General features: G+C 43.4%; 1 protein-coding gene across 9 annotated transcripts in view; it reads left to right on the top strand.

The window, feature by feature from the left end:
- Positions 1–25,920, top strand: part of Kat6b (lysine acetyltransferase 6B) — a 192,554-nt gene that overhangs the window by 156,699 nt on the left and 9,935 nt on the right. For all 9 annotated transcript variants that reach the window (XM_075949868.1, XM_075949875.1, XM_075949869.1 and 6 more), the window contains 3 exons: positions 1,617–1,710; positions 24,350–24,581; positions 25,404–25,563. In XM_075949868.1, the coding sequence (XP_075805983.1) occupies positions 1,617–1,710; positions 24,350–24,581; positions 25,404–25,563 (486 nt within the window). The remainder of the gene's footprint in view (positions 1–1,616; positions 1,711–24,349; positions 24,582–25,403; positions 25,564–25,920) is intronic.

Below are 25,920 nucleotides of genomic sequence, written 5' to 3' on the forward strand. Positions count from 1 at the left end.
CATGTATTTGTGTATGTGCACTCCTGTGTTTGTGAGCAGTGTCCAGAGAGTCGTTAACTCGGGACCGCTAACTAGGCTAGTGCGGCCATCAGCAAGCCCCAGAGAGCCTCCTGTCTCTCATCCCTGAGATTATAAGCATGAATCACTTTGCCTGACATTTTCTTTCTTTCTTTTTTGTTTTTGTTTGTTTCTCTATGTAGCCCTGGAACTCAGAGAGATCCACCTGTCTCTGCCTCCTGTATGCTGGGATTAAAGGCTGCACCACCATGCCCAGCTTTCTTCTTCTTTCATGTGGTTCTAAGGCCTGTGGAGGGTTCAAGCTGGCACAGCAGGTGCAGTACTTCCTGGGCTTCCTGCCCCTCCCCTCAACATCTCTTAAGAAAGGGTGAGAGGACTGCTGTCTGATTACATTTCAGTGAGCTCTCCGAGATGGGCACCGTTCTGGACAGAAAAAGGAATGGCATCAAGGATATAAATCCTCTTGGCCCAGAGTGCGTCTCTTTTTAGATAGAGTGACCCATTTATCTTACTTTGCACAGTAAAATTAATTATTTGAGCCTTTGCCATTGGTGTGCACACTCAGTGATGGGCAATTTATCTTCTAGAGAAAAGGCATTCACATTGTTACTTACTCTTCATATTTTAGAGATGCCACAGACAGCTAGGGATACACAAAAGCTGGGGGTTCATCTTCTTTCACAATGAAATCTTTAATTCTGCCCTTTAGACTTTTTTCCGCAGTTGTTTCCTGTGGTCTTTGAAACCAATTCTCTAAGATCTGGCTGTTCTAAAGTCATCCTCTGATGTGGTTCTATTTGTGGGCAGCCTCATTGATGGTTTATATTTGGCCACAGCACTCACAGTCTTAGAGCCTTTTCCAGATCTTCTCTATGTAGGTTTTGGTGGCGTCTGTGACTGTGAATAAAATATTGCTGCCTGATGCTACAGTCCATGAAAATGTCGAATTTTTTAATTCCTGGAGCTGTCTGTCTACCCAGCCTCCGCCTGGCTTTAAACCATTGGTAGTATTTTGATCTCATTGTTGTTCAAAGACTTTGGGGTTTCTGGTTGTCTTTGTTGTTGTTTGATTTTCGTGGTTTGAGATGCAAATTACTTATTTCTTTAGCTTTTTACTTTGCTTTCATATTCACGAGAGAAATCCATTTGTGCACATCTACTCACACGTCTACTATTTCGGTTTCACTGGGGTATTTGCTCAGAATCAGGAGAGATTGCCATTGCAGAGTTGTAGATCATCATCTAGCAGGGCTACCCGCCAGCTCCTAGCTTACTCCACTGGGTGATGCTGCATGGTGCTGGGTGAGCGGGGAGAGCAGTCATTCCCAACTGTCGGTATTGTTTTACTCCCTTGACATGTCCTAGGTTCACTATTTGTATTTTATTGTAGAATAAAGATACGGTTGAGAAGCATGTCCAGTATGGACTGTTTGTTGTCACTTGCTAGTTTGATTAGCACAAAAGGATTACTCTGGCTGATCCCAACCCAAGCCGCTGTTTCACCTCTGTGGACAGTTTTACAAGGACAGTGGCAGGTGCAGGGAACTGGCCACTGTAGCAGAGCTCTGACATACGTGATCTGTCTCTCTTTTCTTCAGGAAAAGCTTTGCCAGCAGAAGTATAATGTCTCCTGCATAATGATCATGCCCCAGCACCAAAGGCAAGGGTTTGGACGGTTTCTCATTGATTTCAGTAAGTGAAGTACTTTATTTATTTTCATAATAACTGATGGCTACAGGTACAGGAAACAGTACCACATAAAGCTTTATTTAACCTGCTGTGTTGTGTTTTTTTTTAATCAATAGATAATGGGTCTTTTATTTATATTTACATGAATTAGAAGATCTTCCTCACGTGAAAATTTTCCTGCCAACCAGTTGTTGCGCTCTAGGAAACTGAAACTAGGTTTTCCCACAGTGCCATTGGCTCAGAAAGCGATTGCGTGAAATCAGCTGGTAGACTTGCATTCCCTTCTGTGGTGCTTGTGTGAAATCGTTTGTGACCATTAGTTACGAGGAGTTTCCGCTTTCTAACATCTTGTCGAATAATCCGTGCGGGGCAGAGGAGATGGGGCAGGAGTTATCTCCACTAGAGAAACAGCCTCCCCACCTGAATGAGCTCTGCTCAGTTTTCTTTTGCTGTGACAAAAGTTGTTAGTGTTTGTATCAAGAAGTTCCTCAAGAAATGCTTGTTTTCTGTGTACTTGTGTCTTCTGAGCCTCTTTAGTTAAGTCTGGATGCTCACGATAAGGCAGCCATTGTGGTTATTTTTTAATGGGTCATTTTTTTACTTCTCAAATTATATTGGACTAGTAAATGTAAGGTTAAGGCTACATTTGGAGAGTTGATTCCAATTATCTAGAGATAGTAACAGGTGAACCAGGTATCCCGTGAAGATGGTAGTCTCTACCTAGGTGTATAAGGATCTGTCACTTAGAGCCCTGTGCATGTTGAATTTGACCATATCTACAGGAAATACATGACCGTTAATGTAAATATGCTGTGAGGGTCCATAAGGAAGTATGGTGACTCTAAATCTGTATCATTAAATACCGAAATGTTGAAGTCTGCAGATAAAATAATGTAACAGTTTTGGACTGATTTGTGTAATTTACTTACACAGAAAGATAAAGTTTTTGAAGAAGAAATATTTTGGGTTGATTTTTTTTTTTTTTATACCCCCAGTTATTTGCAATCATTTATTTACTTTCCTGGTGTTCCTGTTTTTCTGGCCTAGTTATCCAGTAGAGTAATTTTTCCAAGGAGTGCTGCCTTACTAGCTGGCTATTTCTATTCTACAGAGTTCTAGCTATAATCTCCTTTTTTTTTCTTTTAATAAATCAAGCTTTGATGCTTTCATGCATGAATATATTGCACTCTGATTGCTCCTTCTCCCACTGTCTCTCAACTCTTCCTCTCCTTGTCCATCACCTTGCCTGCTACTTCTGCATTCATGTCATTATTATTATTGTTGTTGTTATTATTATTATTATCATTATTATTATTATATGGCCCTCTGGATTGGACTGGGCCATCTGTGTGGCTTTGGTTTCTGGTGGTATACCAATGGGTATGCATCTGAAGACAGTGGTTCCCTGCTACAGTTAAACTATCTGTCTTGTGCTGGAGTGTTTTATAGTCGCCATTCACGAGGTGATTATCTATAATCATGCTCTCTGGTGTGCATCACAGCTGTGCAGGACTAAAACTTGAGGCAATATTCATGTGCCTCTAGAAGAGAGGGACTTTCCAGCAAACAGTTCCAAGCTACCTTTTAAGCTGGTTGGCTCATCAGTTGCCTTTTCCTCGGGTACCTTGAGCATGCCACCATTTCTCCATCCTTTGTCCCTTTCCTGACCATGACCACTTCCTCTTTCTTAGTCTGCCAATTCAAAATCATGTTCATTTGGTAAGAAGTAAAAATCCTCTTCCTTTTGGTGCTGTCTTCTTGGGTTCTGTCCCACACCGTCTCAGCCGTATTCTGTAAAGGCATGCTTAGACTCTGTCTGCCCTCTTGTGCTAGTCATCAAGGTCATCCTTCCAGGTTATCAGAGCCTCCTGGAAAACCGCCTTTATATCGACAGCATAGTTTCCTTACAGGCTGTCTCAAGTGTAGGTTTATTATAGGAATTGAAACCCCAAAGTACTATGAAGATCTCTAAAGTGATACCTAAATTCTAAAGGAATTGGTACCACCAGGTAAAAGTCAAGTTCTAAATACAGTGACCATGTGTTTAGCATGATACAGCATAATCTGCCCTCATGACCTTCTATGCAAATCCAGATATTCCCTTCAAGTGCTAGAATCTTTTATTTTAAACTATTTTAAAAGTTTAGTGCAAGACATGAAAAAGTAAGGTGACTTTAACTTTTCTTAACTTTGAGACAGGTTCTCACTTTCTAGTTCTGGCTGGCCTGGATGTCACTGTGCCTTCCGGACTGGCTTGAACTCCCAGAGATGCCTGCCTCTGCCTCCCAGGCACTAATAGTGGAGGTGTGCACCGCCATCTCCCAGTTACCACGCTGTGATTTCAGACACACAGTGCAGAGCCCAGTAGGACATTTTCTGGGACGTTTAGGGTGATATGAAAAATACCACCCACCTGGGTGTGACTAGACAGTCCTGACAGTCTTGTAGAACTGTTGGCATTATTTCTCCACTGGAGTATCTAAGCAGGGTGAGGAAAGATTATAGTATTGGAGGAAAGGAAGACTTGGGGGTGTGGCTCAGTCTTTGAACTTGTGCCTAACAAACATAGGTCCTAAAAGCAATCCCTATTGACACTGAAAGAAATGGGGTGGAAAGTAGTTTAAAGGGAGTTAGTGTGGTTCTCACAGAATTTTACAGTACTCAAAAGAAAATGGGGACTGGTGTAAGGAAGCCCAATAAAAATTCAGTTTAAAAACAGACTGACCATTTTAAAGAAGACAGAGTATACTGTTGAATGAATGATAGCATCTCCTTGGAAGTCACCTAAAATAAGCGTAAATAAATATCTTTCCAGAGCTATTTAAACCCAGTCTTCTACACAAGGAGGGAGGGGATGGAGCGCATGGCCTCTCACCAATTTTGCCCCATAATTCAGTGCTCTGGGTAAGAAAGATGAACAGAGATTAGAAGGTTTCTAAAATATGTTTAGCTGAAAGGAACTCTTAATGGTTTGGGTTCCATTGTATGAGCCTGAGATCTTCTGATCAAAGATTTTCTTTAAACCAGATAAACTACAAAGTAGGGAAGGTCCTTGTCAACAATGATTGCTAAGCTAGCCAGCTGAAACAGCGTACAGGCGGAGAGGAAGTGTGGTTCCCACCAGCAGTTAGACTGTAGATACGGTCCAGTATAGGATGTGTGTACAGAACTGAAGGCACAAGGCTTTGGTGGTGTTGTCCAGTATAGTAAAAAAAACCTGTTCACCACCAAACACTACCCCGTAAGTTGTCTTTTTTTCTGGTACACCCCACCTGAGGTTTTTAAAGTGAGGTTTCCGAGGAGGTTTGTACAACTTGGACAGAGTGACCAGAAGGTACCATTCCCTGCCTGCTCTTATACTGGCTTAGGAGCTTTGTGACAGCCCAGAATTTAACATTCTGCAGGGAAGAGTGATGAACATAGGCTGAATTGATGCCACATCCTTTTCTCCTGGATCCTGAGGTTTCTTCCCCTTTAGTAAAAACAAACAAACAAAAAAAACCTTTACAGCCCTCCTACACACACACACACACACACACACACACACATACACACACACACATACACATACACACACACACACACACCTCTCCACCCTCAGCAGACATTAAAGAAACCCACTTCCCACAAAACTTCTGTTACTCTTTGGCACCTGCAGACAAAGAAAATGCTGTTCTTCCCACAGGGTATGCAGCCACCCTGAGAGGGTGCTAGAATGTTCTTCCTGAGCCCTGGCCTGCTTTTGCTGTTCCAGCTGCATGTACAGCAGTGCCCTATATTGTTTTCCTCTTTATTCTGAAAGAAATATCAGCCTTGAGAGAAAAGTTGCAAAGTCATGTCTAGATTTTCCATATGTTCTTTACCTGGGTCCCCTGGGTTTGGTTTGGTTTACTGTGTCTGCTTTTTTAATGTTACTCTTCTCTCCCACATTTGTTTCCTGAGTTGTGGTGCTGGCAAACTGTGTATGTGTTAGTTCTTTGAAGATGCTCTTCTCCATGCCCCACAAACTATCAAAGTCAAGAAATTCTTGTTGGCTCAGCACTGCACATGCCAGATTCTGATTTTACCTTGCCAGTTTTTCCTGCTATCCTTTCTAGCGGGGAATACCCCCAGTGTAGGTTCCCACGTTGCTTATGGTTCTTATTTCTTACCACATGTAGTCCTTGGTCTCCTGAATTTCCAGAGCTCTGGAGTGGTATCTGCATGTCCATTTTAAAGTTAGTTCTTTGGATACTGTGAAGTGCATAAGACATGTTCTGTACAGCACCTGTCTTTCCTTGGGGCTTCCTGGTTTCATCGTTATTAGATCGGGTGGTAAACTTTAGGGGAGAAGTACCAGAGACCTAAGGTGCGTCCTCGAGTACCGCCACATCACTGTGTAATTCGTATTGGTGAGAAGACACCTGGAGAGAATGTAAATACCTGTTTCTTAGTTTCATTTAAGAGATCCTAGGCTGACCTTTGACTTGTGACCTCCTCCCCTACCTCTGAGTGCAGGGATGACAATTGTGTACCACTGTGCCCAGCTCTGTTTATGATTCTTACCTAAAAAATTTTCACAGTTGTAGAGAGATGGTTTGGCAGTTAAGAGCACTGACTGCTTTTGTCGGAAGACCTGAGTTCAGTTCCCAGGACCCACATGGTGCCTCACAACTGTGACTCCAGTTCCATCAGGATCGGTGCCCTCTTATGGCTTCTTATGACACTTTCTGGTACACAGATAAACATGCATGCAAAACACTCATACACATAAAAATAATAAATAAAAAAATGTTTAAAAGGTAGTTCCTGGCAGAGGAGAACACTCAGCACTAGCCTCTGGCCCATGTGCACACATACCAAGAACTGGTTATGCTTGTTTCTGTTGTTTTCCATTTAGAGGTTGTTTTTTTTTTAATCTCTATACGTGCTGGTTATTTGTGTTTGTTTTTAAGTTAAAACCATATGGAAGTTGTATGAAGATTGACGTCCTCCACTCCCTTGTCCTTGTACCCATTGCCTGATCCTTTCCTTTCCTGTGGGTCACCAGCTCTGCTCATTTCTAGTTGTACAAACAAGTGTGTAGGTATATGTTTCCTCATTTCTTATTGCTTGTTGTTTGCATAAAACATATCACACTAAAGCCTTTTCTTGTTGTTGGTTTTTGGTTTTGGTTTTTCAAGACAGGGTTTCTCTGTGTAGCCCTGGCTGTCCTAGAACTCACTCTGTAGATCAGGCTGGCCTCAAACTCACAAAGACTCACCTGCCTCTGCCTCCTGAGTGCTGGGATTAAAGGTGTGTGCCACCATTGTCTGGCTCACTATAACCTTTTTAATTTTGTTCTTTTTCATTTATTAGTCTTTAAACACTTGATACAAAAATTCTCTTGAATGCATATCGTGTATGTATATGGGTTTACTTACCTCTATGTGTGTATGGATTATTTCTAGCATTTTACTGTGTTCCACACATATGTATGTACATATAGGTGCATAAATATCATGTATCTAGCACACACAGAGGCCTGAGACATTAAGATTTATTTTGTTTTGATTACATGTATGTGTTGTACTTGCAAATATGGGTTCCCTTAGAAGTCAGAGACTTGAGATGCCCTCGCTCTAGAGTTACAAGAGGTTGTGAGCCACTGTACATGGGTACTAGAAACTGAACTTGGGTCCTCTGGAAGGAAAGCTGTTCTTAAAACCCTGAACCATGCTTGGCTCGTGGCCTTCCTTGTTTGCTTGTCTCAAGCCTTAATGATTAGGGTAACTGCTATACACTCCACTGAAGACCTGAATACCAATGACTAAAGAGAAAAGGTGAAGCTGGTGTTCGTGTTGACTTGTCAGCCAGCAATGGCTGTATATGCCATATGTTGTGTTGTGTGTTCAGAGCTCACAAGAAATTCAGTTGCTAACAAGCCAGGCTAAACGTTGAACTCCAAACTTTGGGGACTGACATACTCCAGAGCATGACTGCATGAGGAAGCATGTTAGATTGTTGGGTCACTATCGACAGATTAAAAACCTTGGAGTCCAGCACTTAGCAAGGGTCTTCACTAGAGAAGAGGCTAGCAGAGGTCACTGGGCATGCAGTGCTACTAGCTTAACATAGCTGTGCGTGAGGACAGCCAGGGGTGCTGTAGGGAAACGAGGCTGGGAACAGAACCTTTGGAGCTATAGCATCCAAGAGGCTGATAAAGAATTAGAAAGTATCCAGAAACAGAACTGGGAGAGGATGCATGTCAACACCAACAGTGATCCGAATGACTGGCATTTCTAAACTACTCACTGTGTTTTGCTTCAATTACACACATGAACTCAGTCCTCACAGAAAACTATGAGGAAAGTGACTTTGCAAGTATAGAGACATCAAGATGCCTGTCAGATCGTTAGTGTCCCAAAAGAAAGAGGCGCAGTTGGAGGACAGTGGCTTAAATAGAATTAAAAGCAATGAGTTCAGGACTGGCAAGGGTCTTAGTGGGTAAAGTGCTTGCTGTGCAAGCCTGACAACCTGAGTTTGATCCCCGATCTGTTGTAGAAGGAAAGATCTGAGATCAAAGCGGTGCCTCCTACATACACACGCACATGGGAGGGGGAGAGAGCACAAAGTAAAATTCTAAAATGAAATGGCTTTCTTCAAGAATGATGGCTAACATTTATAATTCCAAACAGAGGCAGAAAGATTGTCATGGGTTCTAGTCCAGCTTGAACTATGAAATGAGACCCTGTCTCAAAAAACAGAAGAGAGGGCAGGAAGAACTGGTTCAGAAAGCTTGGCTTTCCCGAGCTGAAGCAATATGAGTGTTTGTGTGCACATACCTGTACATATGTGCTAGGCAATGCTGATGAGAAAGACTGAAGTAAAAACAAAAAATAAAAGCCAGTTTTTATTACAAAGTCATAAAAGACATTCAGTGAAATTAATTATACTTTCCTAGCTAAAACACTGAAAACCTGCTAACCTAACTTGTGGATTCTAGGGTCAACAAGATAACTAGCTCAGTAGCTAAAAGTGCTTGCTGTGTGACCCTGATGACTTGAGTTTGGACCCAGGGGTCCAAAGAGTAAGAGGGAACTGATTCCTGGGAGTTATCTTCTGACCTCCATATATATACTCTGGCACCAATGTGGGCTCACATATACATCCACACAATGATGAGGGTGATGAAATTATTGAAGCGGGGTGGGGGTGTTTTTCAAGACAAGGTTTTACTGTGTAGCTTTGGAGTCTGTCCTAGAACTCGTTCTATACACCAGGCTGGCCTCTAACTCTCACAGAGATCCGCCTGCTTCTTCCAAGTGTTCCTCAGGATTAAAGGCATGTGCACCATCATTTAGCAATGATGAAAAGTTTTAATTAAATGTGGGGGGGGGTAGGGGGCCTGGTGACACGTCTTTAATCTCAGTACTCAAAAGACAGAGACAGGAAAGTTGTTGAGAGTTTGAGGCCAGCATGGTTTATCTATCAAGTTCCAGGAAAGCTGGGATACATAGTGAAACCCTGTCTCAAACAAACAAATGAAAAAGAATAGGCTGCTGTTTTTCTTAAAAGAGCTTCCACACAATTTAAGTTAAATTTAAGTAATTTTAAGTAAAACTTTAAAATGCTTTTAATCAGAAATTTCAAATCTTCTAAAAACATTTTATTTTTCAAATAAAGTTTAATGTTGGTTTATCACTTATAAGAAGTAGGGTTTGAGTTCTATTGGCAGCTTTATCTGTCTGTTGTAACAGGCGGTGAGGAGCCCTTGGCCTGTCTCATAGGAGAAGTGAATGCGGCCTTGTGGCACACTGTCTCATAGGAGAAGTGAATGCGGCCTTGTGGCACACTTTCTCTCTAGAACTGTTCCTAGCCTGTCTCATAGGAGAAGTGAGTGCGGCCTTGTGGCACACTTTCTCTCTAGAACTGTTCCTAGCCTGTCTCATAGGAGAAGTGAATGCGGCCTTGTGGCACACTTTCTCTCTGGAACTGTTCCTAGCCTGTCTCATAGGAGAAGTGAGTGCGGCCTTGTGGCACACTTTCTCTCTGGAACTGTTCCTAGCCATGCCAGGCCATGCCAAGACACCACACCTATCCAGCAAGGCCTTCCGAGCATCTTGCATATGTGGGCAATTGGTGGCTACAGCTTTTCGTAGGTGACCCCGGAATGGGTCCAGGTGGCTAGAAATGGTTGAGTTGACCAGAATTCTAATGCCTGTCATCTTGTCCTGGTAGCCTTATCTCTTTACCCTGAGAACCAGGTAAATTTGGCCACCTGCATGATAGGTCGGGGTCTTAAAGCTCCTGCTAGGGACATATTCTCCCTCAGGTAGACTTCCTAGGAGATATGTCACCCCATCCACCTGAGCCTGGTAGGCCACTTATTACAGAGTGTTCAGAAGGGAGAATGAGCGGCTCTATGATGTTGTCATATGCTGTGAATGGTGGTGCCGTGCAGTTCACATGGGCTTCTCAACGCTGCTTTAATAGTTACCTTTTTAAAGAGGCAATGGCCATCTTATAAAACAAAAGCCAGCTTTCAGCTGAGCGGGTTGAGAGTGTTTTGAAAGTTCCATAGTTATTATATACACATGTTGGGTTTTGTCATCATCTTTCAGAGAGAGAGAGAGAGAAAACAGCCTAGCATAAGAGGAATTTGATCAGCTCACTTTCTTGTGGCACATGTGATTCTTAATAAGCAAAAAATGAGCCTGCTATACCAGCGTATGGCATATCTCTTCCTGGGGATGCTGGCCTGCCCGCCCTCTAAGGTGTGGAGCTTCTGTTGAGATGCAGGCTCTCTTGAGAGAGAAGAGAGCAGAGGGGGTGACGAAAGTCACATTTACACTCAGTCAGTTGGAGAGGCACTTATCTTTCCCTTTCTTTTCTCTTATCAGATAGTTTCTTTCTTGTTGCATTTATTTTGGCAGGAAAATTCCAGTGTTAGTCCTTAGAAACGGTCATGTGAGCTCTTGCTGCATGTTTTCCCTGCAGCTGTCCTCTCTGGCCAGTGCAGTCAAGGCAATCACTAAGGAAAATAAGATGTCCTTGTGAAGTGGTGCTCTGGTCCTCCCATCTCTAAGATAGGGACAGTTCCCTCGACACTTGGAAGATCCTAGGCCCTGAGCTGTCACTGGGCTTTTGTAGGTCCCTGAAAGACTTGTTTTGATCTGTGTAATCAAGTGTAATGATGACATTTTAATAGATGCCAGTCTGTAATATAATAAGGAAAAATGACTGTTTTTCCTTATTTTCTCATTATAATATGTTTCACTAAAAGCCTTTGCCACTACTGTTTTAGTACATGGAGCTGGTGTGTGATGTGTTCTAATATGATAAAGATAACATCAAGACTGAAAATTGAGTTTGTGATTTATTCAGCAGTTGACTATTACTGAGTGCATTGAAATGTATTGCATGAAGCTGTGCAGCCAGTGGTTTATTTGTGTATCTTTTTTCAAAGAAACTAAGTTTGTCATAAATAAGAGCAAATACATAGTTTGTATAGAATAGTTTGTATTCGTTGCTGCAGTGAAAACACTGTAAATATGAAGCATACAGTCTGCAGTCTCATTTTTTCTGAAAGCTGCTTTTGCTTTACAGAGCTCAGAATTTTTCAGGTTTAGGCAGGTGGGTTTTGTTGTCAAATCTTTGTTCCGATCGCTAAGCAGTAGGCATTCGAAGTGAGTCATGTTGAAACCCACGACTGAACAAATTCTATTCAGATAACCAGTGAGCAACAGCCCAGTCAGCCGTAGTTGAGTGGAGCCTTGGCAGGGGCATCCTGGGGACAGGGTTTGTTTGGTGTTGAATGCCCAGGCGTAAGCGCGGTGCTCATCACACAGTGGGCATGCAGTAAAGATCTGTTGAGGAAATAAAAGAATGCATGACTCTCTTCCACTCTTGGAGTAGCTGGGACCACCTCCCAGGTACACTCAGCTAGCTTCTGACAAAATTAATTCTTGCTGCGAGCTCCTCTCCCCATCTTGGTCTTGTCACATGTATATCTTTGTCCCTCCTTCTACAGACATGCTTTACCTGGATTTTTCCAGGGATGGCCTAGGTGATGCTGATGGAACGGTAAATGATATAGTCCCTTACCGTGAGCATGGGGATGTCAGACACGGGGTTCATTTCTTGCCCCTGAAGTGCTAGGGGCGAGGGGTATGCACAAGGCTTTGCGCTGAGAAATGCTTCCAGCCCTCCTTCACTGGCCCAGTCACAGTGTTTGTAGGGTCATTTTCCATTGTTTGAACCAGATCACACAAGGCTTTGCTTGCTTGCTCCCCCTCCCTCAAATAGAGTTTTCCTGTGTAGCCGTAGCTGTCCTGGAACTTGCTCTGTAAACCAGGGTGGCCTTGAACTCAGAGATCTGGGATAAAAGGCAATGCAACACCACCAGCAAGACTTTGTTTCTTTTGTTTGTTTATTTAAATTGTTTTTATTGAGCTATATATTTTTCTCTGCTCCCCTCCCTCCTGTGCCCTTCCTCCCCTTCAACCTTGTTCTTGTTGGTTGAAATTAGTGCTCTGCCCGGTTTTGGCTCCAAGGTGACTGTTACCCATTAAATGTATTTTCCAGATTATAAGAGAAAATCAGTTTGATTTTTTAAAAGAAAATTAAATAAAAGCCAAAACATTCTAATATAAAAGGTTGCTTACTCCTTCAGGACAGTTCTGAATAGCACAGATAACTTCAGATGGCCAGAAAGTTGTTTTCTTGCCTGCCCCTTTAAAATATGTATATATTTGTTTGGAGAGAAAAAAATTCCTTATTTTCTTGGAATTGTGGTATTAGAGAAATAGAGTTAGGAATCTGCTTGTCCTACTAGATTTGTGTTAACATTGTTTTATGCTCATATCATACTACACTGTCGTGTTTAACAATATAAAATTATATATTTATAATTATTTCTGTTGAATCTTGCTTTGAATTAGCATTAAAGAACCTTTCTCCAACAAAGTACTTTGTTTTTTAAAGTGCATAAAAGTAATTGAGTGGATCCTAAAAGCCGCATTGCTTACTTATATAACCATCTGTCCACACTGAGACAAATGTGCACCACAGTTACGCTGTCAAAGGAAGCAAAACTGTGAGGAAATGTGATACAGTGGATCTAGGGACTAGGTAGAATTCCTTTTTGGAAAAAGTGTTGTGGGTTACGGAGATGACCTATGTACAAACATGAGGACCTGAGCTTAGATTTCTAGCATCTCCATGAAAGTTGAGTGCAGTGGTACACACCTGTAACCTCAGTGCCGGGGGAAGCGAGGAACAAGGAGGGGGACGATGCCGGGAGCTCACTTCCGGGCAACCTAGCCAAAGAGGTGACCTCCACATTTACTGACTGCCTGTCCCAAAAATAAAACATGAGGTGGAAAAGAGATCAAGGAAGACACCCAGAGTTGACGTGTGGCTCAAGAATATGTCCTGTCATTCTGGGAAGTGAGGAAGTTAAAATTGGTAGGATCATGTCAGAACAACCCAGGAGTTACCTTGAGAAGCCTCACAATCAATAAGCCTGTTAATAAAGATAATTTTAATTGACTGACATATGTCAAATTCAGAAGTTATAATGATACTGAAAACTAATCTGAACAATGAGAAGAACCAGGTCGTTGTCCTGAAACTGAGAAATGAATGCCTTTCTTAGATGAGCTTTACCGCTAGGTGACCAAGTGATACACCAGGAAAGGACCTATCAACGTGTGTAATCTCCTCCCATGAGTCAGTGGGTCCACACACTGAATATCAATAGCTGCGAACTGCAAAAAGAGGGGTGAACAAAAATAGTCAGCTTCTCCTGCTGCTTTGGAGGAATTGACCTAGAAGAACACAGTGAGCAGTATCAAGCATGCCGTTAGGGGAGCCCCCAGATCACGAACAGATGAGGAAAGTGATGGAGTAGAAGGAGAAATCCACACATTAAAAGAACATTAAGTCTTTTTTAATAGACACAACTTTATTAGCACCTGGATATTTCGGTGGTAAAAGTATAACAATAATAACAGAGGCTGGAGTGATACCTCAGTGGTTAGTAGCACTGGCTCCTTTTCCAGATGGTACAGTTTCAACTCCCAGCTCCCACATGGTGGCTCACAACCATTTATAACTCCAGTGCCAGAGGATCCAATGCCAGGCATGCACGGGGTGCATAGGCTTCCATGCAAGCTAACTGTTCATAAAATAAATAAATCTAAAATAGGAATAATAAAAATCTATCAGGGATTGCCAGAAAAGTCTCTGATAATGGTTACGGGGGGAGGGGAGAGAAAGAAGGGGAAATTGCCTGGGACAAACAAGATTCCCTTGTGGTGATCAGCAAATTCTAGGTCAAGGTCCTAGGTGACAGTTTTAGGGCAGTTGCCATATAGTAATCCACGAGACTACATTGTGTATACTTCTCTGTATTTGTGGGGGCATGTTTTGTTTTAAGCCAGTGTTTTAATGTGGAAGGTCACACACCTGTAGCATCTGTTTTATGGATGTAACTCTTAAAACTAAACAGCCTTTTATATTTATTGGTGGCGTTACATCAGGGGTGTTATAAAGAGAGATAGTTTTTCACCTTTACTGCTCTGCATAAGAAACGTTAAGTACGTAAGCGTTTGGTGCTTGACACCAGCTGCCCGTCAGCCCTTGCCCAGCCGTTTGTATGTGGAGGAGCTGCACCAGACATCACTAGACTCAGATTCCCAGATGCCAGTCTCTTAGAATGGCCTTCTGTGACTTCTCTTTCCACCCTTGAATATAATTGAATAGGGAAGAGTGACCCTCTGGGAGAGTCAGATAAGAACTATTTATACGGGGGCTGGAGAAATGGCTTGGCAGCTGTAAGTACTGGCTCCTCTCCCACAGGACTAGGGAACCCACATGCAGCTCACTACTATCTGTGACTCTAGTTCCAGGCCATCTATTTCCCTCTTTTGACCTCCATAGACGCAAGGTACGCAGACATTCCAAATGAGAAATAATAAAAATAATTTTAAGGACCACGTGGTAGCGCACGCCTTTAATCCCAGTACTCGGGAGGCAGAGGCAGGCGGATCTGTATGAGTTTGAGGCGAGCCTGGTCTACAAGAGCTAGTTACAGGACAGGCTTCAAAGCTACAGAGGAGCTCTGTCTTGAAAACCAGAAATAAACAAACAAGCAAATAAATATATAGATAGATAAATAACTTGAAAAGTTTAAATGATAATAAAGAAATATTTGTACAGTGGGCTGAACTAGAGAGAAACTCCATAACTGAGGCCAGGGAGATGAAGGGATATTACAACATTAGCATTCATATACTCTATTTTATGTTTTTAAGATCCAAAATTAACAATATACTCCTGACAGACACTGCAAGAGTAAGGAGTGCCCTTTTCTCTTTCTAGGATTCTGGGTCCAGTGCACTGGTGAAATCTGGGCAGATATTTGGTGTTTACAGAAGAGAAAAGGGGGGAGGGGTTCAGTTGCCAAAATGAAGCTGAGCTGGGTGAGAGGACACCCAGGGTTGGCCTGTGACTTGTGCGGGAGGGAACGCACACCCACACAAGATGCATAGAATGTCTTACAAAGCCAGACTAAACTTTTAAGGCCCTCCATGGTCAAAGCCAGTGGCAAGTCAACCAATCACTTAACTGCATGTCCCACCCCACCCTGGTTCCCACACCCAGCATACACCTTGACACGGCTGAGTATTGCCGACATCTTTGGCCTCAAATTATGTTCAAAGCCTTTAGGACATAAGGGAAAGAGGGGTGGAAGGAAGCGTTTGTCTAGCTAACTTGGGACACTAAAGATGTTTCTGAGCCTTCCAGTAAACAGTTTATCAGTCAGCTTAGAGAAGGGGCTGGACTTTAGTTTTAGAAAGTTGTCTCAAAGGCTGACAACTTCTTCTTGAGATGTACTTTGTTTGAAAATAAAGGGAAAATGGAAAGAGACTTGTTCTTCCACTTTTCCCGAAGCCATATTGTTTACAGTCTGTGTTTGCCGTGTGAAAGCTCAGGTTCAGATCTGGGTGTTAGTGCGCGCACACACAGAGTATAATTGGAGGGTCATGAAAGAGAGGAATAGGATAGAGGAAAGGAAGTCAAGTTGCCCTTCTAGAGCCCATGTTTTGTATTCATGGTGTTGGGTGCTGAACGTAGCTTTGCCCGTGCTTGGTAAAGCAATCCCCACCCCACTGCCCCCCTTTTAACTGTTGAGATCAGTAAGTTGTCGAGGCTGGCTTTGAACTTTCAATCCTCCTTCCATAACTTCCTGAATAGCTAGGGTGCACAGGCTGTGCCACCGGGCTGACTCCTAAGCTAGATTCAGTGGCAGCATTCACAGCAGTATACACAAACCCCACCCACACCCAGTTTTGTTGGGCTATCTGAGATGCCTAGGTATTGGACTCAGCTAGTTCGGCTGCCCCTATAGAGCCTGTGATAGTGACCCAAAGGAAGTCCAGCTCTGCTTCTAGTGGTGGTGCAGTTGTGGATCTCGGCTCTAACATGGTTTCATGGGTGCTACACTGTAGATGCACACAGCCCTCTGCTGAAAATGTGTGGTTTACACACAGGTGTTAGCTCAGTGGAGAATTTGAAATCATGTAGCTTTTCAATAAAAAAGTCCTGTCAGGATTTTGTACTCAATGAAAACTTTGTTCAGGTTTCAGTTTGGGTAACAATCCCAGGAGGATGAAGAATAGTGATTCAGGGTACTGTTTTGCTAACACATATTATTTTTTAGAATATTTTTTCAAAGTCTAGTGTGATTAAAAATTTTTTTCTAAGAGAAGATATAAGTTTAAAATGCCAGATTACTTCTTCTTAACTTTTATATTTTATAAACTTTGGCTTTTCCTAAAATATTCTAGAATTTAAAATAATGTTATTGCATTTAATGTGAGGGGTATGTGTGTGTGCATGTGTGTGCGTGTGTGTGCGTACGTGCGCATCCCTGTGCCACAGTGCATTTATGGAGGTCAGAAGGCAACTCGTAGAAGTCAGCTCTCTCCTACCTACCATGTGGGATCCAGGGATTCAACTCAACTTGTCAGCAAGAACTTTTACCTACTACTAGAATTTAAAAGCAACGTTTCCCGTTTCTGTCATGTCAAAAGAGTGGCCCCTAGCACTCTACCATCTCCAAAAAGAATTGCCTCTGAGGGACAATTGACTGATACTTAGAGAAGTCTAAGTATGAACTTTATGAACAATTTGATTACTTCCAAAATTTGTTTGTGTAAACATTTTATATTTTCAGTTTTAAAAATCCTACAATGATTTTGGTTTGGTTATATGTGACGTTGGTAGAGTAGTCATCTCCCATTCTATCCTATCTTATCCTGTATCCCAGGGCCTTATTTCCCTAATGAGGAAATTATGGATTGAATTCATTTTGTGGTTGATCACCATCTCAGGAAATAGAAACCCTCTGACCCTAGCAAACCATCCTAGTTAGCATCTCCTGTCAGTTCAGCACAGCCAGAGCTGGATTGCCCAGGTTAGCTTGGCCTGTGGCTGACGGTGAGGGATTGTCTTGATTACTGTGTGGGCAGCTCCGCCCCTGGGCAGGATTTAGAAGGAAGATAGCTTAGCAGCTAGATGTGGTGGTGCACGCTTTTGATTCCAGCACTCGGGAGATCAAAGGCAGGAGGATCTCTGTGAGTTCAAAGCCATCCTGGTATATATACATAGTGACCTCTAGGATAGCCAAGACTACATGGAGAGACCCTGTCTCAAAAAACTTAGGAAAGAAAAAAAAAAAAGAAAACTAGCTGAGTGTGACCCAGAAAGCAGCATTTCACAAATAGTTTCAGCTTCAGTTCCTGCCCTGACTTGCCTCAAATAAACCTTTTCCTAGAATGCAAGCCGAGTAACCCTGTCTTCCCTAAGTTGCTTTTGTTAGAGTGCTTTGTCACAGCCACAGAAAAGGAAACTGGGACACAGTCATCCTCAGCTGAGTTAGCTGAAGGAAACCTGGAGATGCATCCTTGCTCCCTCTTGCCGACTGACCTTTACCTTCTACTCCAGTCTCTTACTCAGTAGCACCGCCACCACCTTTGCATGGGGTAGATGCTCTACCCTTTACAGTTCTGGCTTACTTAATAATACACATCTGAAGTCAAGCTATCCTGAGATAAACCAGTTGAGATTGACACGAAAGGTTTTTTATATGGAAAGTGACTATCCTGTGCAGCTATGGATGAGACCCATAGCTAGGTCAAAGACCAGGGAAGGGAGCTGGGAGACACCCCACGACATTGGGCAGTCAGTTTTTAAAGGCACTATTGGCTGTTTGTCATAGGGATTGGTCAGTGGCCCTCAGGCTGCTTCATGCAGCAGATGCTGCCTGGCCACCAAGCCCAGCTGCACGTTGCGCATACGCAGCACCCTCCGTGAAAGAAACTACAGCGGGAAGAGAGTCCCTTTCCCTGCCATCCGTCCTGTGAGGGCTGTCTAAACACCACCTCTTCCCGACAACGCTTTCAAGAGTATGCACAGCCATCAGGGAGCCGTGGAAACTTTTTGACAAATGCCAGCATGGTCTGTAGGCTTGAACACATGCACTACATGGCACCAGGTGTCACATCTCCAGTATAAGCTCCCTCTGGGAAGACCTTGAAGACCATTCCTCTCTGGGATAGTTGTTAGGCAGTAGGGAATAATCAGCAAGGAAAATTAGTGGCCTCGTTCCACATAACTGAGGAAGAGCTCTGCACTGGAGTGGACTTCTAGGAAGCTGGTGTGTCTTTGAGAAAAGATGTCTAAGAGCGTGACTTAAAGAGACAGCCTGAGATGTGACCCAGGGAGCCAGCAGACCTTTCCCAAAGACATGCTGTCTCAACTCCCTCGCTTTCCCTGGCTGGGGCCATTTTCCCAAGACACACTTGAGTCTTGTAGAACATGTGAGCCTTTGTTATATTTGTCTGGGGACAGCTCATGGTTCTGCTAAAGCCCGAGGCGATCATTGTGTTTGTGGTTTCATGGGCTAGTTATTCCTTCAGGGTGATCATTGAAGTTAAGTACTTGACAGCCAAAAGGAATTGGGGACAAACCAACTTTGCTGGGAATTTTCAGTAGCTAATTTCTTAAGATTATTCCTGAGGCCAAAGGGGGAGGGGCTCTTTAATTAAATTTGTATCTGGGTGGTGGGAAATTGAAGACAGTAGGATGGTCTTCGGGTATCTCAAGTAAATGTAGGAACAGGAAAGAGCCTCATCTCAGTCAGGCTCCAAACAACAATTTGACTTCTTTCTGTCCACATTCTCTTTATTTCTCCTGGTAGGGGGTTTTTTAGTCTCTAAATGATTTCCTCGATTGTATTCACTCATTATGGTGAATAACCCTTAATAGCTTTTCTTTAAGCCCAGCACTGTTCTGTATGCTTTTTATTAACCCGTGCAATGCCTCCAGGAACTTGAAGACATGAATGTGATTATTGGCTGCCCGGTCTGAGTGAGGATTCAGATAGACATAGTGATTGAATAAACAATGCCTGTGGGTCACACAGCTGTCGTGTGGTGGGTCCTGGTTTCCACTGCAGCGCTGTGGCTCCAGAGCCTGTGCTCCTGATTTCTGGTGAGCTGTCACTGAATTCCACAGATGACAGTTCTCAAGTTCTCAGGGCCTGGCCCAGCTTTTAAAAGTTCTCCTTTTCCATATGGTACAGGTGGTCCCAAAGGACAGTCCATGCAGTCCACAGTGCATGAGTATTTGAAAGTAGCTTTCCCTTTAACTCTTCTTCATTCATGACTACAAAGTGGAATTTTCCAGAAATGTCATGGTCTGTAATAAACATAACAGATTAAGGACCAAAGTAGACATTGACTAGAATGCGAAAACGTAAAGCAAGTCTTCTCACTATTTTGTTTATATTTTTAAATATACAGGGAAAGGTTTTTTATTATCTAAAATTATAGTAACATCATAAAGTTTATTGCTGTTTTAAAATTAATAAATGTTACTACTCAGTAAAACCAACAGACACAGTCTTTATAAACAAAAATTCTTTGGAGTCTTAAAAGTTTAAAATGCAAAGCCCTGAAGCCAAGACCACTGATTTAATGTATATGAACCCCCCACTCCTTGATTCTATCTCCATGGTATCTTGGTTAGAGATGCATGCCCTCGGGCCCCCTTGGTACCATCTAAGTTATAATTCCTGTTGTAGCCGGAGTTGTTTGCCTTCTAGTAATACCCAGGCATAGCCTCTCAGTGACTCTAGCTAACATGCAGCCTGGTAGGGCTTCAGAAAATTCATTCTGTTCTGTTTTCTACCAGCAAGGAACTGACAAGCCTTACTCATCCATCCCGCCGTGCATTCAATAATTTCTACCTCTTCACAAGCCTTTTTACCTAGCAGCTCCAGAGTGATCCTCAAGGACAGTCACCTTGAGTCACCTTTGGGACTCTTGAAAGCACAGGTGTTGCTGCCCCTAGGTACTCCAATTAGTAGCTTGTTGAGTGGGGAGGACCTAAGACTATTCTAGTAGTCATTGGGAGTTTAGTCCATTTGTTACATAATTACCTAGGCCCATAGACTCATGCACTGAATTTAAACAAAGTATAGACAGCCCTTCATATCCATCTCAATGATTGAACTGCTAACATGCTATTCGCCCGCCCACATGGTCACAGTGCTGCTAGCCCAGGAAACACATAGCAGACAGCATGGCTCAGTGAACTGCCACCTCCAAGGAGCTATGTGGAAAAGGCATCAGGTTTCCTCCGCTAAGTTGCCCTAAGCCCATTGCCTGCAAGACCCAGGCTGTCTTCTAATGTGGGCCTTTCCATGGAGCCTGCTAAACTAAACAGGTGTCTGGTGAAAGGTATGCAACCCTTGGAGGTTTTCTTCCTCTAAAAGCTGCTGAAGACACTGAATTCACATAACCCAGAGAGAGGGGAACTGGGTTGACCAAAGTAGCTAGCCAAAGTTTACACCTCTGTGTCTGGGCCATTCATGTGGTTTTTGGAGTCGGATGATAACAGGTCAAAGTGTCCAGAGATGATGGTGGCACTTCTGAAGAGAGGAACCTTTATCCGCCACACCCTTGCCTGAGAACATTTTTCACTCTTGCTCTACTAGGTCATCTTGAGTAGTGCTTGTTCAGAAGGAGGGAATTTTCATATAAACGAGGGTTTGCTTTGCATGATGGGGATCAAATTGATTTTCATTTACTCATGTCTGCAAAAACTTCATCTAAATAGTTTCTTCCTTAAAAGTGGATCTGTTTTGCTTGCCTAGAGGTAGTTAATCATTTCAGTCTCTCACCAGGACCAGGAAACATGAGAATTGCCACTTTAAGCCATCCTAAACAGAGGTGGAGGTGCGCTGGGCCCTCTGCTCATGTTTATAGACACCGGTGCTCACTTTTCCTTCAAGAGGAACATCTCTTGAATTAAGCATGTAAGACTTACACCAACACTCAGACCTCCTCTTTCCCCTGTTCAGCAGGTCCAGTGAAGCAGAGAGAGCCAGATTGTGCTGTGTAAGGATAGTTAATGTACGTAAGGGTCACTCAGTTTTCAATTACAAAGTTTCCACTCATGAGTGAGTACTGTTCATTTCTTTGGCTCACAGGCAAGTTGAGAATAATTTCACCAGCGATTAATTATACTGTAACTTGTGGGATTTGCCGTCCACACATCTGCAACAGTAGGTTCCCAGGGGTAGTGGACGTTTTCTGCATTAAAGAAAGGTGTTAGCACACCGTGGGAGTCTATTCACCAGGGGTGTATTGTACTTGTTTCAGATGCTTCAGGACAATACACCGGCTTCCAAGATAAGTGCTTTTTATTTCCCTGCATCTTAGATCAATTATTTGGAATCTTTTTGGTAAGTTAAATTTAAGAGCTTAAACCATCACATCTCTGTAATTACTTAATAAGTCAAATGTTCTTACCAAAAATTATTTTGTCTGCTCTATATTGTAACTGTGCTTTGAAGAGCCAAGAAGAAGTAGGAAGCAACAAAAGGTGGCAAGAAGCCCCTGCTTAACACCCCATGTCATGAAGTCAGCATAGTTCAGTGCCAGCAGCTCAGGTCCTTCCAGGCAAGTGCCTACTGCAGACGACATGTGCAGTCTGTCTTCTGTCAATCAGGACACAGCTGACAGGCACGACACCTTTCTTAACTGCACGGGTTATCATTCTGCATTGGATTTCACTCAACTAATAAAAAATAAGAAATGTATTCACGCTCATTTTTATTGTTCTGGTAGATTCTATTTAACATCAGAACATCCTCCTTCAGGGGGAGACTTTATAGACTTCCAAATGGCTCTTTGCAGAAGTGTCCTTGTCTTCCCGCTAAGTTCCTTGAAGATCTCTAGATTCCTAGAGAGGAAGGAGACACTTGGCTGCAGGCAGTACCAGGTACCGTGGGACACTGGTTTGGTGTGGTGTGTGGTGCTAGTCCATGTCATCTCTGAAATGCGAGTGGGTGTTCTGACAGAGGCTGCGTTTCCGGTTGTTTGTCCTCAGCATCCTAAAAAGCATCCCTCCCAACAAGAGCTTGCGCATTCCCTGCCTCCTCTCAGCCTTTGCTTGCACGGCAAGGTTGTTTGCTGAGAAAGACCAGTGACTCAATGCCCACTCATCAGAGCTTGTTATCCTGGACTTCTGAAGCAGTGTCCGTCTAGACTACAGTCAAGGGTTTACGGAAGTGTCCTAGGACAGTCTTTTGACATGGTAGCAGTAGCAGGTATGGAAAGGTTTACACTCCCATGCTCCTCAGGGGCCCAAGTCACCTGTTTGCTTGAGTGATCCTTTTAGACTCAGGGAGCAAGAACAGGACAGCTAGGTAAAGTGGGGGATGGCTGGGAATTCTGGCTATTTACTTCCTAGTTCAGAGTAGGGAGTATCGGCACGTAGAGAACAAAGACCATGCGTTTCATGGGGAAGGTAGCCCTGTGCAGTGGGAAGCAGAGGTGAGGAGGTGGTGAACTGTGCACAGACCTTTCTTACCGGCCAGATTATATCTCTGCCTTTAACAATGGGGTTCACGTGAACCAATGAGGGTCACTGCAGGGAACTTTTAATTGTGGGGCCACATGGACAAGGGCACAGTTCTCATCCGTGGATCTATGGTGTTGCTCCCCCTCCCCCATACACCCACACAGGAGTATAGAGCTGGGGCCCCCAGCTGACTAAATAAATTCTCAGAATGTGGCAAGCACTTAGAAAGCAGGAGATCGATGTGCCAATTATCTGTGTTCTGAGGTTGGGCTTCCCTTACTGCTCTGGCAACAAAGCATTCTCCGTGTTGACAGGACTGGATGCGGGCTGACTTCTGCACAGCAGCCATCTATGCAAGCGTTCCCGGCGCTGCGCTGTGCTGCCCTGAAAGCTCCGTGTGGAGCAGAGTGGTATAGACAGCGGCTTGACTGTGACACTCGGTGCTCATTTGCATGCGGTCAGATACTTCGTGCTTAAATGTGACAAGATGAGCTAAGCCAAAAACCTTAGGTGGAACCCGGTGTTTATTTTATTTCTGTTCTGTATGATGACATTCTGATTAAAGCCATCAAGATGCAGAAGGTTGCTGAGGTAGAATATCTTGTTCTAGATTTCTGTATTATTTGCAGTGGTTTTTGAGGAACAGGAAAGCTGGATCAGAGGCATTATTTCTCTTTGTAACAATAACAACAAAAAACTAAAATAAAATTCTTGCAAGTGCAGCCATTTTGGAAATGTAGATAAAGAGGAAGCTGGAGGTGTGGGTGGCCACGGAGCAGCCTGCGTTGGTGGTTGCTGCCACCTACTGTATGTTCTTGATGCTTATTTAAACCCAGGAAGCTCACTAAGGTGAGGCTGTTGAAATAATTAGCAAAGAAGACACCATTACTTGACAGACAGTGTTTCTTCTCTTCTCCGTAAGTGGCTCCTAATTACCGAGACGGCCGCCAGCTTTCATTCGTTTCCTCCAAGTGGGCTTGAAGTTTTCTCGTGTCAGAGTTCCCGTGCCAGCGAGCCTGCATCCTTCAGGCTCTGTGTGCTTGGGGGGGGGGGGTTTAATATGCACATGGAACCGTGTGTTTTAAGGTTTTGGTTTTCTTTTTTCATGCATTTTATTTGTAATTTGTAGGAGCAACATTTTGGGCTTTTAAGTTAATTTTTATGAAACAGAAAATAGAGCTAGAAGATGTGCGTTGCCCCCTATGACATGAAAGATGTTGCTTTATTAGTTCTAAAACCGCTTCAGATCAGTCGGCTGGTTAAATGGAGCAAGCAATACAGGCTGTGTCAGCCAAAGCCCTTCTCTTTTATTAAGCCCCAGCTGTCAGAGGATCACTGGGTCTCCTGTGGAAAACAATCTGGCCATGAATGCCAGGGTGGCCTTTCCCAGGGCTCCTGCGCACCTGACAGTGAGCATCTGGAAGAATTTCAAGCTTGCAGGAGATTTATGTGTTGACCAGAAGTCATGCCTTTAGTCTTGGCTTTTAGCCTCTGTGACATACACTACCATGTATGTTTACTGCCACCAACTTTGTGAATTGACTTACGGAGCCACCACAAAAGATTGACGAGCAGAAATTTGACAAGGTGACATCCCAGTAACTGGAAGAGGCTACATGTCTGACAGGATGTACTTCACCTGTGTGATGCCTTTGCTTACCACGGATTACATCATTTCTAGTGGCTCCTAGACCTAGCTCCCAAAGCACCCAACATGACCAGAGCTTTGCTTTTTCTGCCCTAGGCTATTTGCTTTCTAGAAGAGAAGGCCAAGCAGGGTCTCCCGAAAAGCCACTTTCTGATCTGGGCCGTCTCTCCTACCTGGCCTACTGGAAGAGTGTCATCTTGGAATATCTCTACCACCACCATGAGAGGCACATTAGCATCAAAGCCATTAGCAGAGCCACAGGCATGTGCCCACACGACATTGCCACCACCCTGCAGCACCTCCACATGATCGACAGGAGAGATGGCAGGTGAGGCTCCCCTGTGCATTTTACTTTGTGTTTTAAGGCAGGCTTCAAACTCATGGTAATCCTCCTGCCTCTGCCTCCTGAACGCTGGCATGACAGGTATGCGCCAGTAGATCCACCTAACCCTGAGGGGTGTTTTGTTTTGTTTGCTTTTTTTAATTTGAATTTTATTATTAAAATTTTAAATTACATTTTATCTCTGTGTGTGTGTCCATGGAGGTCAAGAGGGCCTTGCATCCTCTGGAACTGAAGTTACAGGCAATTGTGAGCCACCTGAGGTGCTGAGAATCTAATTCAGGTCTTTTTTTTTTAATTATTTATTAAAGATTTTTGCCTCCTTCCCGCCACCGCCTCCCATTTCCCTCCCCCTCCCCCAATCAGGTCCCCCTCCCTCGTCAGCCTGAAGAGCAATCAGGGTTCCCTGCCCTGTGGGAAGTCCAAGGACCACCCACCTCCATCCAGGTTTAGTAAGGTGAGCATTCAAACTGCCTAGGCTCCCACAAAGCCAGTACGTGCAGTAGGATCAGAAACCCATTGCCATTGTTCTTGAGCTCTCAGTATTCCTCATTGTCCGCTATGTTCAGCGAGTCCGGTTTTATCCCATGCTTTCTCAGACCCAGGCCAGCTGGCCTTGGTGAGTTCCCAATAGAACATCCCCTTTTTTTTAGACAGGGTGCCGTTCTAAAACTCACTCTGTAGACCAGCTGGCTTCAAATTCACAGAGACCCTCCGGTCTCTGCCTCCCGAGTCTGGGAGTGCAATGTGTGCCATATCCTATAGCTCTCCACTCTTGGATTCATGTTGTCTTACCTTGCTGTGTTACAGGTTTGTCATCATTCGAAGGGAAAAGTTGATATTGGGTCACATGGAAAAACTGAAAAACTGTTCCCGACCCAATGAACTTGATCCAGAGAGTCTAAGATGGACACCCATTTTAATTTCTAATGCTGTGGTTTCTGAAGAAGAGCGGGAAGCTGAAAAGGAGGTAATGCTGTACTCTGTCATCCTAAGGTGTGACTTTAGTCTTGTAACTTGCTTAAACTACGTCATTGTCATCATCGTAAAAGCTTAGTTATATAGACAGAGCTTATAAAACGATAAAGCACTAATTTATCCTGAGTGAGACATAATTCTATTGAGTATGAAAAATGAGACATTTTCATTGATCACAAAGCATCATTTTCACAGTGACAGCATGTAATCAGATCAGATTTGGTGCTGAGCTGCAGTGCTGCTCTGTCAATCGATTCCATGTGTTTATGAACTTGCTTGGAATGCTCCATGCCAGTAAGCATGTAATATAGTGATAAAGGACTCGAATCAATTCGCTGCATCATTAATA

This window comes from Microtus pennsylvanicus, chromosome 15 (genome assembly GCF_037038515.1).
Source record: "Microtus pennsylvanicus isolate mMicPen1 chromosome 15, mMicPen1.hap1, whole genome shotgun sequence".
NCBI lineage: Eukaryota > Metazoa > Chordata > Mammalia > Rodentia > Cricetidae > Microtus > Microtus pennsylvanicus.